This window comes from Pinus tabuliformis, chromosome 5_1, assembly GCF_031772625.1.
Source record: "Pinus tabuliformis cultivar Carrire ecotype Pingquan chromosome 5_1, CPIR1, whole genome shotgun sequence".
Lineage (NCBI taxonomy): Eukaryota > Viridiplantae > Streptophyta > Pinopsida > Pinales > Pinaceae > Pinus > Pinus tabuliformis.
The window spans coordinates 11,145,681-11,160,554 of NC_142305.1; the positions used below are offsets into that span (position 1 = coordinate 11,145,681).

Here is a 14,874-nt window from a genome sequence, read left to right on the forward strand (position 1 = left end):
ATCTTATACACCCATTTGCAACCAATGGGTTTGACACCTGCAGGAGGATCCACTAACCTCCAAGTTTTATTCTTAATAAGTGCATCATATTCCTTTTGCATTGCATCCTTCCATTCATCACAATTAGCAGCTTCTTCAAAACAATTAGGTTCACTAATTGTATAATGATTGAATTCACAATCATGAGAAACATTACCTAAATCACCTTTAGAAGACATTCCTATTTCAAAATCGTCATACTTGCTTGGAACTTTTCGAGCACGTGTAGATCTTTGTAAAGGTTGCTAAAGTGGTTGTGATGGTTGCTCATCTTGAAAAACAGGCTCAAGAATAGGCTCTTCAAGAGCAATTTCTGGTCCTGCAGAAACATTACTATCATCCAAATTTTCTTCAGCAATAACATTCTCATGAGTCAAAGATGGAAGAACCACAGATTGATCTAGAATGGGAACCCCCCTTTAGTGTGTGGAACAACATTATCATATTAAAAATAAAACTTCTTAGATGCAAATTTCTCCAAATAAGCCAATTGCTTATCAATAATGGAATTACTTTTATCTAATTCAAGGAAAATAACATCTCTGGAAAGAATGAACTTCTTATTCTCCTCATCATACAATCTATAAGCTTTGGAAGTAGCATAATATCCCAAGAAAATACATTTGCGACTCCTAGCACCCAACTTGTTGCACTGATGTTTAGGAATTAATGCATAGCATAGAGAACCAAAGACTCTAAAATGTTGAACAACAGGAAGACGATTATACCACATTTCATAAGGATATTTATTATTGATGACAAAAGAAGGACAATGATTGCGAATATAAGCTGCACAAAGCACTGCTTCTCCCCAAAACATCAACTTAACATTCTTAAAGAACATCATAGATCTAACCATATTAAGCAAAGTTCTATTCATATGTTCTGCGACGCCATTCTGTTGTGGATTATAAGGTATGGTAGTCTGATGTTTGATTCCATTGTCCTTCAAGTATTGTTCAAAAGCATGAGAAGTGTACTTGCCACCATTATCAGTTCTGAGAATGCCTATATTCTGTTGAGTTTCATTTTTAATCATCAAATGAAAATTTTTAAAAACATAAAACACTTGTGACTTATTCTTCAACAAATACACCCAACACATTCCCGAGTAAAATTGTATATTTCCATATTCTTCTTGGTGAGACGAACACAACATGATGTCCAACTGAGGTTTTAAGTTAGTAGAGAAAATTGAAATTTGTAGACCCCATTTCCATAACGACACCTTGGATCTTGGGTCAACATAGTAACTATCCTTCTCCTAACATGTGTTTCGATGAGGATTAAGATGGTGTCATGTTACATCAGGTTTGGTTTTAAGGCTTGATTTTGGTGTTTTGAAGTTGAGTTCAAGTCTGGTTTGTGGCCAAAGTTAGAGTCTTTTTATGGACCAAGTTCTAGTATGATCTTTGAGGTGGTAGAGCTTTATTGGAGAAGAGTTGCAGGGATCTTTAAAGGTTGAGTCTAGTTGGCAAAGGTAGTGTTAAGGGAGTTGTTAGCTCAAGTAGTTGTGATGTTAAGGTGATGATAGGGTTGAGCTTTGTTGTGGATAGAGGTTCCGTAAGAACAAGGATATTGTGGACATTTTTTATGATAGGCCTATAGGATGTATAAGGTAAGTGTTTAGTGCAAATGTTGATAGGTTGTAGGAAGAAAAACTTCAAGGTTGTAAAGGTATGTTTGGTTCCAAGTGTATTGAAAATTTCTATGTAGCAAAAATAAATCTACAATGTTGAGTACAAACTGTCAGTTGGGTAAACCTTCTCTTTTAACATATAACAAGCCTAAACAATGATAATTGAATAATGAACAACAAGAGTTGAGGAAGTTGAAGTGTCAGATGGGTAGACCTATTTTTGATCAAATACAAAGAATTGACACGTAGGAAATCAAGCCTAAGGAGCCAAGTCAAGAAGCTTAGTTGAAGAGAATAAAGTTAAGGTTTACAGGTCAAGGGGTTGTGATCAAGCTTGAAGGGGAAAACCCGAGGGTTGCATGGTTAGATGAAAACTCAGAAGAATTTGTTGAGGTCCACAAGTCATTAATGAAAAATCCAAGGAACAACTTGAAGATGTAGGTTAGTGCCCACAGTTTATAGTTTGGGGGGGGGGGGTTGATGTCTCTTGTAGGTTGGTGCCTACATTTGTTGAGTTGTTGTCCGGGTAGAGGAATGAAATCTATTGTAGGTTGGTGCCTGTGAAGTTGTAAGTTGGTGCTTACTTTGTATAAGAAAGCTTACAAAATATTTACAAAGAAAAATTGCATAAGTGTTTCTTATGTAAAGATCCAAGTTTCATAATTTATGTGCATAAAATGTTTTAAAAGATAAAAATAGTTAAAAATAATAAAATATTAATTCAATCGCCCCCCTCTTAGTATTTCCAACTGTTTGAAGTTCCCTTCTATTCGCTATATGCCTTATCAATTTGATGTGTATATGAATAATAAACTTGAATATCTCATGCATGGCATCTTCGACATATTTTTATGAATATAAAATTCTCATCCTTCTATATGCATTATTGCATATTCCACATTGAATATAATCATCGTAAATCCATCTTAAACTTAGATCTATGAAGCACCAACAAGAATCAATTTTATTAGTGTAAATTTTGTATCATTTAATTTCATATCATGTATTGATTCCTTCGTATTATATGATTAAAAAAAATTACACCTTAAAAAAATTGTTTTCTCTTAAAGCAAGATATAAAATTGATCTATGCTAGTTTGGTACACATGTACATCCATTATTATTATTATTTGCATATATAGTTTTTTTGTCATATAGTATTAAGTGACAACATTGGGCAATAAAGCACCTAGTAGTGAAATCAACCATGAATAAAACCCAATCCTTTGTTTTTGTTTATTGGAAGTTAATAAAAAAGAATCATTTTTCTAGTTTCATCAATAACTCATGAACATAATTAATAAAAAATAATTATTTTTTAAATTTCATTAATAAATCATAATCATAAATAAGTATTTATTACTTTTTTCTTATTATAAATTAATTAAGTAGACATTTTTTTTTCAAATTTCCATAGCTAGTTCATAATAATAATAATAAAACTAATACTAATAATAATATTATTAACTCAAAAAATATAGATATAACATTACTTGTATTTTTTTTAAAGTAAATTTCTTTTTATTTCTAGTTCTAAATTTAAAACATAAACATAAATTTAAATTTATAACTAAATGTTTGTTAGAATTACATATAACAAGATCAACAATCATTTTTAATTTTAATTACTTTAAAGTTGATTAATATTTTTTAAAATTTACAAATTAATTTTTATTTTTAATATTACCTAACACCCTTAATCTTTGATAATAACATGATTCTTTCCAATCATATAACAAAAAAAAATATAAGGTCCATAAATACAAACACAAAATACCATCCAAATAGCTTTTCAACATATTCTTCTATGTTGTGCATCACCAATTTTTTATTTATTTTATAAAAAGTCACTTAGGTTTGTCATAACCATTATATATCTAATTTAATATAATTTAACATTAGATAACCGCATCATCATTTTTTGATAAGTCCCAATCCTATAACAATAAAATAAAAATAAAAATTTCACAAATACATTATACAATATACCAACACTAAATACCATCTAAATAATCTTTAATAATAACATGATTCTTTCCAATTATATACATTAATTTTTATAACATAAATCTACATAACAATATATATTAATGCATACATTATACAATATACAAACACATAATACCATCCCAATAATCTTTAAAACAACATGATTCTTTCCAATTATATACATTAATCTTTATAACATAAATGTATATAAAAATATACATTAATTGCATATTAATGTTTGATATGTTATATACAATATGCATTAATTTTTTATAGCAATATGATTTCTTTCAATCATATAAATAATAGAAGAAATGAAATCCACATATATAATATACAAACACAATATATTATCTAAATAACTTTTTAAACATATTCTTTCATATTTTTACTCACCAATCTTTTATAAAAATCAATTATATTTATTATTATCATTCATATATATATAATTTAATACTAGATAACAATATCATCAATTTTTGATAAATTCGGAATCTTATAACAATTAAAAATAAATAAAATTTCACAAATACTATTATAACACAAAATACTATCTAAATAACTTCTTATAATCTTCCTCATCCATTTGCCTATTTCTCTATGCTTTTCCTCATGTACAAGCCCAAATAAACTCCATAATGAAAGAACAAAAAGGAAAGAGCTTCATATTAATGATAAAATTACTTATTAATACATGTAGAATCTTGGTACAAGACAATTGTGTCTCGGTAACTTATTAACCGTAAAAACATAATGTGAAACTAATTACATATTATATATTATACAATAACAATCCCGAATGATTAGTTAACATCCCCCCCTTAATCTAAAGGGACATCTGACATGCCGAGTAACATTCTAAATTTTTCAAACTTTTCATATACAAGTGGCTTTGTAAATATGTCTGCGATCTGCTATGAAGTAGGACAATGTGTCAGATGAATAACTTTGGCCTCTACATAATGTCGAATCAAGTGATATTTGGTGTTAATATGCTTGCTTCGATCATGAAACTTGGGATTCTTGGCCAACTGAATTGCAGAAGAGTTTTCGACAAGTAGTGGAGTTGAAGCCTTTTGTTTCTCCTGCAAGTCTTCAAGTATTTTGCGAAGCCAAATGATTTCTTTTGTAGCTTGAGCTGTTGCAACATATTCGGCTTCGGTGGTAGAATCAACAGGAATAGATTGCTTGCGTGATCTCCAACTAATGGTTGTTGATCCAAGACTCATCAAATAACCAGAAGTAGAGACTCCATTCTCCTTATCTCCATTAAAATCAGAATCTGAATAGTCGGTGAGATGGAAATCTACAACTTTGGAATATTTGATGCCATATATTCGAGTGCCTTTCAAATACTTGAGCACCCTCTTTGCTGCATTCCAATGACCTTCACATGGCTTATGCATGAACCTGGAATGTATCCCTACAACAAAAGCTATGTCAGGTCGAGTAATAGTTAGAAAATTTAAACTTCCAACAAGTTGCCTGTACTTTGTTGGATCTTCAAACATACTTCCTTTAGTGGAAGTAAGCTTCAAATTCTGCTCCATAGGAGTAGCGACAGGATTACAATCCTACATCCCAAATCTATCCAATAGCTGTCCAATATACTTTTTCTGAGAAATGAAAATATATTTGGGTTTCTGATCAACTTCAATCCCTAAATAATAATGTAATAAACCCAAATCTGTCATGTCAAAAACTTTCAATAATTCTCTTTTAACGGACACTATATAGTCATCATTGTTTCCAGTGATCATCAAATCATCTACATACACAACCAAATATACAACTGACTTTCCAATTTTCTTAACAAAAAGAGTTGCATCATCCAGATCAAATAACTTATAATTCAATTTGAGAAGGTGTTCAATTAACTTTTCATACCATGCACGAGATGCTTGTTTCAGTCCATACAAAGCCTTAACTAATTTTCATACCTTTTGCTCTTTTCCTTTAACAACAAAACCTTCAGGCTGAAACATATAAACATCCTCCTTCAAATCGCCATTCAAAAAAGTTGTTTTAACATCCATATGGTGTATCTTCTAGCTATTCTGAGCTGCAAGAGAAAACAGAGTTCTAATTGTGCCCCATTTTGTTGTAGGAGCAAATGTCTCTATGTAGTCAACGCCTTCCTTCTGAGCATAGCCTTTTGCTACAAGTCTTGCCTTGTATTTATCAAGCGAACCATCTGCTTTGTATTTGATCTTATACACCCATTTGCAACCAATGGGTTTGACACCTGTAGGAGGATCCACTAACCTCCAAGTTTTATTCTTAATAAGTGCATCATATTCCTTTTGCATTGCATCCTTCCATTCATCACAATTAGCAGCTTCTTCAAAACAATTAGGTTCGCTAATTGTACAATGATTGAATTCACAGTCATGAGAAACATTACCTGAATCACCTTTAGAATACATTCCTGTTTCAAAATCGTCATACTTGCTTGGAACTTTTCGAGCACGTGTAGATCTTCGTAAAGGTTGCTGAAGTGGTTGTGATGGTTGCTCATCTTGAAAAACAGGCTCAAGAACAGGCTCTTCAAGAGCAATTTCTGGTCCTGCAGAAACATTACTATCATCCAAATTTTCTTCAGCAATAACATTCTCATGAGTCAAAGATGGAAGAACCACAGACTAATCTAGAATGGGAACCCCCCCTTTAGTGTGTGGAACAACATAATCATATTAAAAGTAGAACTTCTTAGATGCAAATTTCTCTAAATGAGCCAATTGCTTATCAACAGTGGAATTACTTTTATCTGATTCAAGGAAAATAACATCTCTGGAAAGAATGAACTTATTATTCTCCTCAACATACAATCTATAAGCTTTGGAAGTAGTAGAATATCCCAAGAAAATACATTTGCGACTCCTAACACCCAACTTGTTGCACTAATGTTTAGGAATTAATGCATAGCATAGAGAACCAAAGACTCTAAAATGTTGAACAATAGGAAGACGATTATACCACATTTCATAAGGAGATTTATTATTGATGACAGAAGAAGGACAATGATTGCAAATATAAGTTGCACAAAGCACTGCTTCTCCCCAAAACATCAACTTAACATTCTTAAAGAACATCATAGATCTAACCATATTAAGCAAAGTTCTATTCATACGTTCTGCGATGCCATTCTGTTGTGGATTATAAGGTATGGTAGTCTAATGTTTGATTCCATTGTCCTTCAAGTATTGTTCAAAAGCATGAGAAGTGTACTCGCCACCATTATTAGTTCTGAGAATGCCTATATTATGTTGAGTTTCATTTTTAATCATCAAATGAAAATTTTTAAAAACATCAAACACTTGTGACTTATTCTTCAACAAATACACCCAACACATTCTCGAGTAATCATCAATAAATGTCAGCACATATTTATTTCCATTTGTAGTTGCAACAGGCATAGGTCCACATAAATATGAATGTATAAGACCTAATTTTCATGAAGATCTGAAAGAAGAACTATGAAAATGTTGTTTACAATGCTTTCCTATAATACAAGCATCACAAGGTATAATATTTCTTGGAACTATTGGAAGACCTTTAATACATTGCTTTTTCATAATTTTGATGCTGCCATAATTGATGTGACCAAATTGAGCATGCCACAACAAGCTGGGAGACATGATATCACTTTGCTGTGCCAAAAGAACAGAATTTTCACGACAATTAGTAGATGAAGTACCATTTAATTTTAAAAGCGTACCTTCTTCCACACCAGTCATAACGACTGCATGATTATATGCTCTTCTTATCTCGATAATGTCATCAAATACATGAATAGAATACTGCTGATTATGGATAAGAGACATCAAATTTCGCTGAAACTGTGGAATATAAAGTACATCCTGTAGAACATAATCTGGAAAATTTGGTATCTTCAAACAAATAGACCCAATGCTAGATGGTTTAATTTGAGACTTGTCAGCAAAGTAAATAACACCATCAATATCGTCATTGAATGTTTCAAACAAATCTCGCCTAAATGTCATATGACAAGTGGCTCCTGAATCCAAAATCCAGGTATCTCTCCACGAAGAAAATGTAATGTTGAAAACATCATTGATATTAAAATTACAGTGAGAAATAATGTAATGTGAAGACTATGATGATTTTCCCTTATTTGGTAGTGGTTGATCTTTCTTTTCATTTAATTGTTCTCTCCTTTCACTGACTTTCTCCCAATGGATTTTACAGTTAGTAGAAGTATGACCAATTTTACCACATCTATCATTAAAATTCCTTTGTTGTCTATCATTTTGTTGTTTGTCTCCCTGATTATTTTTGCCCCCCTTGCCTCTATAATTTCTCCTAGCACGACCTCTACTACTTTTATCACCTCTAGAAATTTTAGCATGAGACTTCTGATCCTTTTGCGCAAGGCACAAAGTTTCTACGTTAAAGTTAGGTGGAGCCTCTTTCTTCCCAAAGGTTTTTTCTCTCTCAACTATTTTGATTACTAGTTTATCAAATGTAATGTCTTTTAGCTGCCCACTAGCTTGGAGAGATTCTAAATAGTTTGAATAGACAGGGTGAAGGACTTTTATAAAAGTTGTAAGTTGTAAATCTACTTTAATTCCAGTGGCTTCTATATCATGAAAAATGGCTTTTATTTCAGAGGCACTCTTCAAAGGATCATTATCCTTCATCTCCAAATTAAACAACTTTAACAATAACTGAATAATTTCGAGTTCTGAGTGTGAATCATACAATTCTTTCAACTTCTTTAGTGCTTTGAATGCAGTACCACAAGAAACGATATATATGCTTACCTCTTCTGTCACCAATGCAATTATTAATGCATATGCCTTGTTGTCTTTTGTCTCCCAAATTGCATGTTGCTTCTCATTATCAGGTGGCTCTGGTGCAATTTCTTTTCCATCACTATCCTTCTTGCCTTGACAAACTTCCCACAAATCGTTAAAAACAAGGGCACTTTTAAGTTTTCTAAACCATTCTTGATAGTTTTCCTTTCCATTAAGAACAACTCCAACTGTGGAAACTATTGAAGTCATAATTGTTATGCAGCCAAATATTCTTCAAATCCTATCAAATTCAAAATATATGCAATACTTCTGAAAATATATAAATTTGTTTCTCCTCTTGTTTTAACAAAGTTGGCTTTGTGGTTTAGTGGTAAGTTTCAAAAATAACCTAGCAAAGAGCTAGGTTCAAGTCTTATTAGCCTCCAAAATTAAATTTTATTTTACCAGTGCATTGCTCCACTGTATTAACCTTTTGTTGTCCTTTACTATAGACTTCAAATACATGGAGTTTAGGAACAACTCAACCAGGGCATTGATACCACTTGGAATCCAGTGCATTGCTCCACTGTATTAACCTTTTGTTGCACTCTATCTTCACAGTCTTCACGCTTTAGGTCTCGTTTACTATACACTTCAAATACAATACCACTTGGAATCGATTTGCAAGTAATCCCACTTGTGTTCATCACTATTATTTTTAATATTTTTATAATAATACAAAATACTATCCAAATAACTTCCTATGTTCTTCCTCATCCATTTGCTTATTCCTTTATGTTTTTCTTCATCCATTTTTATAAAAAGTCAACTATATTTATCAACTCGGAGCTCTGAGAATTTTAATGTTTGGAATCAATTTACAAATAACCCCACTAGTATCTATCACTATTATTTTTAATAAAAAATTTGGTATTTGGAATTGATTTACAAATCGTATATTCATCACTATTATTTTTAATATTTTTATATAAATAATTTTTTAATTTAATATTATTTCACACCACATAATAACATTATTTATCTTTGATAACAAATAATAAAAACTATTTTCTTTTCTGACCATAAAATAATAATAAAATTAAAATTCCATGGATACAATATACCGGAAGAAAATAACATCCAAATAGTTTCCAAATATGTTCTTCTCACCAATTACCTATAAGGAGTCAAATATGTCTATCATCAACGCTATTTTCCAAATTCTTAATGGCGAGCGAGGCACATGGAATGGGATAAGACTCCACGTCTTATGGCTTTTCCATTGACATGGAAGGGCATATCATTCTACTCCATGATATAATGATGTGACAATTACGTCTTATGGCTTTTCCATTGACATGGAAGGGCATATCATTCTACTCCATGATATGATGATGGGACAATTGCATTTTGGTTAAGATTAGAGTTTTGGATAAGCTTCAGCGAAAACAAGCTGAACATTTATCCTGTGTCCGAAGAAGTTGAGCCAGAGACAAAAATGGAGGTGGAAGTGGGTCCCATCGAAGGAATCAACTCTCACACGTTACACTTGGGCTCCGCGATGCAGCACATTGTCAGTTAAGCCCAGAGAATGTGGACGATATATAATCAGCCTGGGAGCTAGTCACAGAAATTTGTTTTAGAAAAGAGGAAAGATGATTTCGGTTTTTACCAGAAGAGGAGGAAGATTTGTTGAAGAAGCTGCAGCAGCCCTTGGTGTGAGTGTCAGGGCTGCTGCAATCGGAAATGGAGGCCAGCAGGTCTCTGCTTCTGCATATGGAAGCTGCTCAACTCCACAGTCACTGCAACAACAGAGGATTGATATGTCAAGAAGAAGAGGAATTGAAGGAGGCAGAAGAAGATATTTGTCATCGATAGCATCTGCATCAACTACAGAGACAAAGGAGATGTGTGGTGGTGGAGAACAGGAATGGTACGACAACTATAGAAGATCATTGTATGGAGGGCTTACTCACAAAGCTCTCTTGGTGGATGCTGTTGGCACCCTGGTTCTCCCATCCCAGCCAGCTGCTCAGGTAGGTGTTTTTTTTTAACTTTGATGTTCAATTTTTGTTTTTATGAAAATCAAGATTCCACCAACTGAGTAGGTCTTAAAGCAGCAAATATAACCTAGGACACGATCTTTTGCACCTATAAATTCCTTTGCATCTTCACATTTATATGTGTATTGGGAATATAAGATTTGGGGAAATCGGATGTTAATTTTTGACAGAAAATAACCAATTGGGGTCTGACATATCAGGTGTTTCTGATCTTATTGTTGCTGTTTTTGTGTTGGGTTCAAATTGTGAATGCAGATATACAGGAATATTGGTCTCAAGTATGGTGTCAGTTACTCAGAGGCCGAAATTCTTAGTCGGTACCGTTGGGCTTATCAGCAACCTTGGCCTACCACTCGCTTAAGGTATGCATGTATCTATAAATAATAACACCCTTCGATTCATAATCTGTACATGGTCCTGGTTGTTTATGGTTTAGTTATTGATTGGGCAAGAAAATTATATACATGCTTTTTACTTTCAGCAATTTTTGTTATGGCAAGCAGCAGGACTGCTTTTTTACAACAGGAATTTTGTATCACTTCAATCTTTAGAGCTCAACTGGTTGTATGGAATCTGAGGTGTGGGAATGAATGCTTGATTTGTTCCAGATTCATGGACGACGCCAGACCTTTCTGGCAGTATGTTGTACAGACTGCTACAGGCTGCTCCGATTCCCGATATTTTGAGGAGCTTTATGAGTATTATACTACGGATCAGGTATTCATTTACATTTGCTTTTTCTTCTCAGGCTAAGACTGGTCTTCATTGTGTTCCACTTCTTTCTGAATATTTTCTTATACATTGTAAAGGGTTTCCTGGATTGGTTCAACCCCTCTATTCCTCCCTTTTCTTCATTGTGTCCCAGTTCTTCCTGGCTATCCTTTCATACATAGAGGGTTTTCTTTCATTGGCTCAACTCTTTTGTTCTTTCCTTTCTATCTTCCTGCACCGTCGATAGCGTTAATTATTACTTTGAGGTCCGATCAACCATTCTTGGGTCATTTGTGTACATGGACATAATTTCATTTCATTTCTCATGGTTTCTTTGCTATTTAATGAATCCTATCCTGTTATTTTGTTCCGAAAACTATAGGGTACATGTGACTGCCCAACCTGGGCTTTTCTGTTGATTTCAGATGGATTTATTGGTTTTGTAGGCTTGGCATATTTGTGACCCAGAAGCAGGGAAAGTATTTGAAGCACTGAGGAGAGCTGGAGTAAAGTTAGCTGTAGTTTCAAATTTTGATACTCGCCTAAGACCTTTATTGCAGGCTCTTAAGTGTGAACAATGGTTTGATGCATTGGCTGTATCAGCTGAGGTATTCACACTAATTTCTTGTGCCCAAAGACATTGATCTGCGTTAATTTGCTTAAAATGTATATTTTGTGCTTGAAAACCATTGTTTATATTATTTTACAAATTTATTGTTGTATGGGTCATGAGAGATTTATCATGGGAAATTTTGGTTCCTGCTTTTGGGGTTTTGGGATAGGTGGAAGCAGAGAAGCCCAACCCAACAATATTTTGGAAGGCATGTGAATTTCTAGGAGTAGAACCAGAGGATGCAGTGCATGTAGGAGATGATCGTCGCAATGACATTTGGGGTGCCAGAGATGCGGGTTGTGATGCTTGGCTTTGGGGTGCTGATGTACACTCTTTTAAAGAGGTAAGTCCTCTCATTTTTTTACGTAGTTGTCTATTTGTAGTTTTTAATATAATGAACAATTGTAAAGAGGCAACGAAATTGACTGCAGGTTGCCCAAAGGATTGGTGTGGATGTCTGAAAGTAATGAGACTGACATGGCTATGCATTACAACTCGTCATCAACCTGTATGATATTGGGTAGGTCTTGTTGGCCCTATAAAACACTCGTTGTATTGGGAAATTAAAATATCAATAGTGTGTTCATTATTTGTTCGTCCTGCCATTAAGATCTGGAAGATGTAGGGGGAATTGAAATAGACTTTACTCCTTTTTACATGACTATGTGAAAGGGGGAATTTTCTTTTTGAAACAACCTAATTTCCAGACTGTTAAGATAACTGTGCAAGAAAACAATAATTCTTGGAAGTCACTGAAGCTCAATGAAAAACTAAATAATAGACGAGCTTTATGTCAGGATTAGCATGTACAAGTAATACTGACGATGAGTTACTGTGAAGGAATTTTATCAAATTGTGTTTGTTTAATTTTCCGGGACTTTGAGCTCTTCTGTGCCCAGGTTCAGTAAAATTTTACAATTGTCCTTTTGTTTTATATGTATATCGACCTTCCTGTGTATCTGCCTGTTGCTCGATGAGAATGTATCTGCATCATTGTTAAGCACTTGCATTTATCTGTCTCATCGCTTTGTTTCACTTCTCCATGTTGTTAGGTCTTAGACTTTGGATCCTTCTCTGTATAGGCTATATTTGCTTATATCATGATTTTTCAGGAACTGTTTTCATGCTCCCACTTTGTATTCTGACTGATGTATTTATTAGTCCATTGACCTATTTGTGGTTATTTGTGAGACAATAATAAAATTATTTTATGTTTTAGATCTTTTCTGTGTAGATTTGTCAGGATCTCAGTTTGTCCTACTACATTACAGGATTGCAATAATTGTTCTGTTGAATCATAGGTTCAATCTAGAAAAACCTAGGGCCTTTATTGGGTTTTAAACTTGGTGAGGTTGGCAACTTGTTCCATAATTGTGAACAGTACTCAACATGAAGGAAGTTGTTTAACACCCTGATTAGGTTGCTTTTTGATAGGAATTAGACATAAATAATTGTTATTATTCTTAAAAATAATGATTTATGCTAGTGTCAGTGATCAATCTCATAAGTCACTAGTCATAAATGAACGTTCGAATCTTAGAATAGAGTAAGTTTTTTGGTTCATCATCGTAGTGTCATATTGTGTATATCAGTTGAAGTCCTAGTGTTATAAAAGCAATGTTCCCGCACTTAGCATGAATTATAGATAGATAGGAATTGGTATTACGATATAAAAGTTTAATAAGAGAAGGCCTTTAAAGGGCATCCTTAAGGCATCAAAACCCCATGTAACAGATAGGCATTGGCTAATTCTTGCTAATTCTTGTTAATGCGATTCCATTTTCTTTCATTCCCTGGATTGTAATGCCCTTCCTCATTTTGAAGCCATTCCTCTTTTTGGAGATATATTTTGTTTTCCTACTACTTTTATTTAGTCTACAAAGTTGAGTTTAGATCAGCGAATAACAATTTCATTGCTTAGTTGACCAGGATATATTTTCTGCCTAATTTATGAGCTCTTAACCTATTTATGTTGCCTCACTGTTTCTTATTTTGTGCACCTACACTGCTTACATCATTCTCTGAAACATATTTTTCTCTTTAACAGTTAATGCAGCTGCTATTGTTGTAAATATTCAGTTTGTGAGTTTACATAATTGACTTCTATGTGCAGGTTCAGCAAGAATGACTGCAATATTTCAAGCTCCTTGGACAGATGTTTGGAAAATTTTCATGCTATGTAAATTAAGTCAACTACAGGAACTGTTATTTTCAGTTAACTGGACAGTTCAACGTACTTTCTTCTTGTATATATGTATATTGCAAAGAAACAAAAAATAAAATGAAGGGTGATTTTTGCCCAATCTCTCCGCACTGTGTTGTCTTTCTCTGTAACATTAAGGATACATTTCTTTCATAATGTATCTTTCTTACTTGACATAGTTCCTCATGTGAGTGCAGTAACTTTTCAGATTTATACACTTTTAACACATATTTTCATTAATGATTTGAGGCTTCTGCGATCTGTAATTTGTGTAGTATTGTCTTCCGGAGTCATCGCATTCATGTTTGTAGGAATCCTACAAACATGAATGCGATGACTCTGGAAGACAATACTACGCATATTTTCATGTTTTGTACAAATAGCCTGTAAGCTGAACCATGACCCGATTTTTAATAGCTATTACTCTCTTATGCTATGTTCCTTATATGTTATTCATGTCAGCTTGATCAATCTCTATTTTGTGCAAATGCCATGCAGATGTCGTAGGGTTTGCTTTATCTTATTTTTCATGCAAATGCCATGCAGATATTTTATTTTCCTTATACTTACAATACAATTCCGCAAGGATTTATGGTACTGAAACTGTAGGCAGTGCTAGAGGGCAGTATAGTGACTTAAAAGCAGTATTGCAAGTTCCAAGCAGCCTTGCCCACCTAGGATACTTCCTTGAGGTAAGGAAGAAAATGTTTGCTGATCTATATGGTTTCCAACGTTGACAGAAGAAGAAACAGTCACAAAACAAGCTTGTGATGGTATCCAATTTGCACAATTTGCACAATGAGCTCTTATCATTTGTAAACCCACTCTTAGTGAGCCCTCATTTTGTAGGCAGCTCTTGG

General features: G+C 33.5%; 1 protein-coding gene across 2 annotated transcripts; it reads left to right on the forward strand.

Annotated features, from left to right (window-relative positions):
- The first annotated feature begins 9,869 nt into the window (after positions 1 to 9,869).
- LOC149163286 (uncharacterized) lies at positions 9,870 to 14,192 on the forward strand. 2 transcript variants are annotated; one of them, XM_089431670.1, is made up of 7 exons: positions 9,870 to 10,460; positions 10,743 to 10,849; positions 10,991 to 11,204; positions 11,645 to 11,806; positions 11,981 to 12,154; positions 12,243 to 12,331; positions 13,925 to 14,192. In XM_089431670.1, exons 1-6 carry the CDS (start codon positions 10,080 to 10,082, stop codon positions 12,270 to 12,272), a joined length of 1,068 nt encoding a protein of 355 aa, XP_089287796.1. In that variant the 5' UTR covers positions 9,870 to 10,079; the 3' UTR covers positions 12,273 to 12,331; positions 13,925 to 14,192. The 2 variants fall into 2 exon arrangements, with proteins under 2 accessions (XP_089287796.1, XP_089287797.1); XM_089431671.1 differs by having other exon boundaries at positions 9,878 to 10,460; positions 11,096 to 11,204.
- Positions 14,193 to 14,874: the final 682 nt, after the last annotated feature.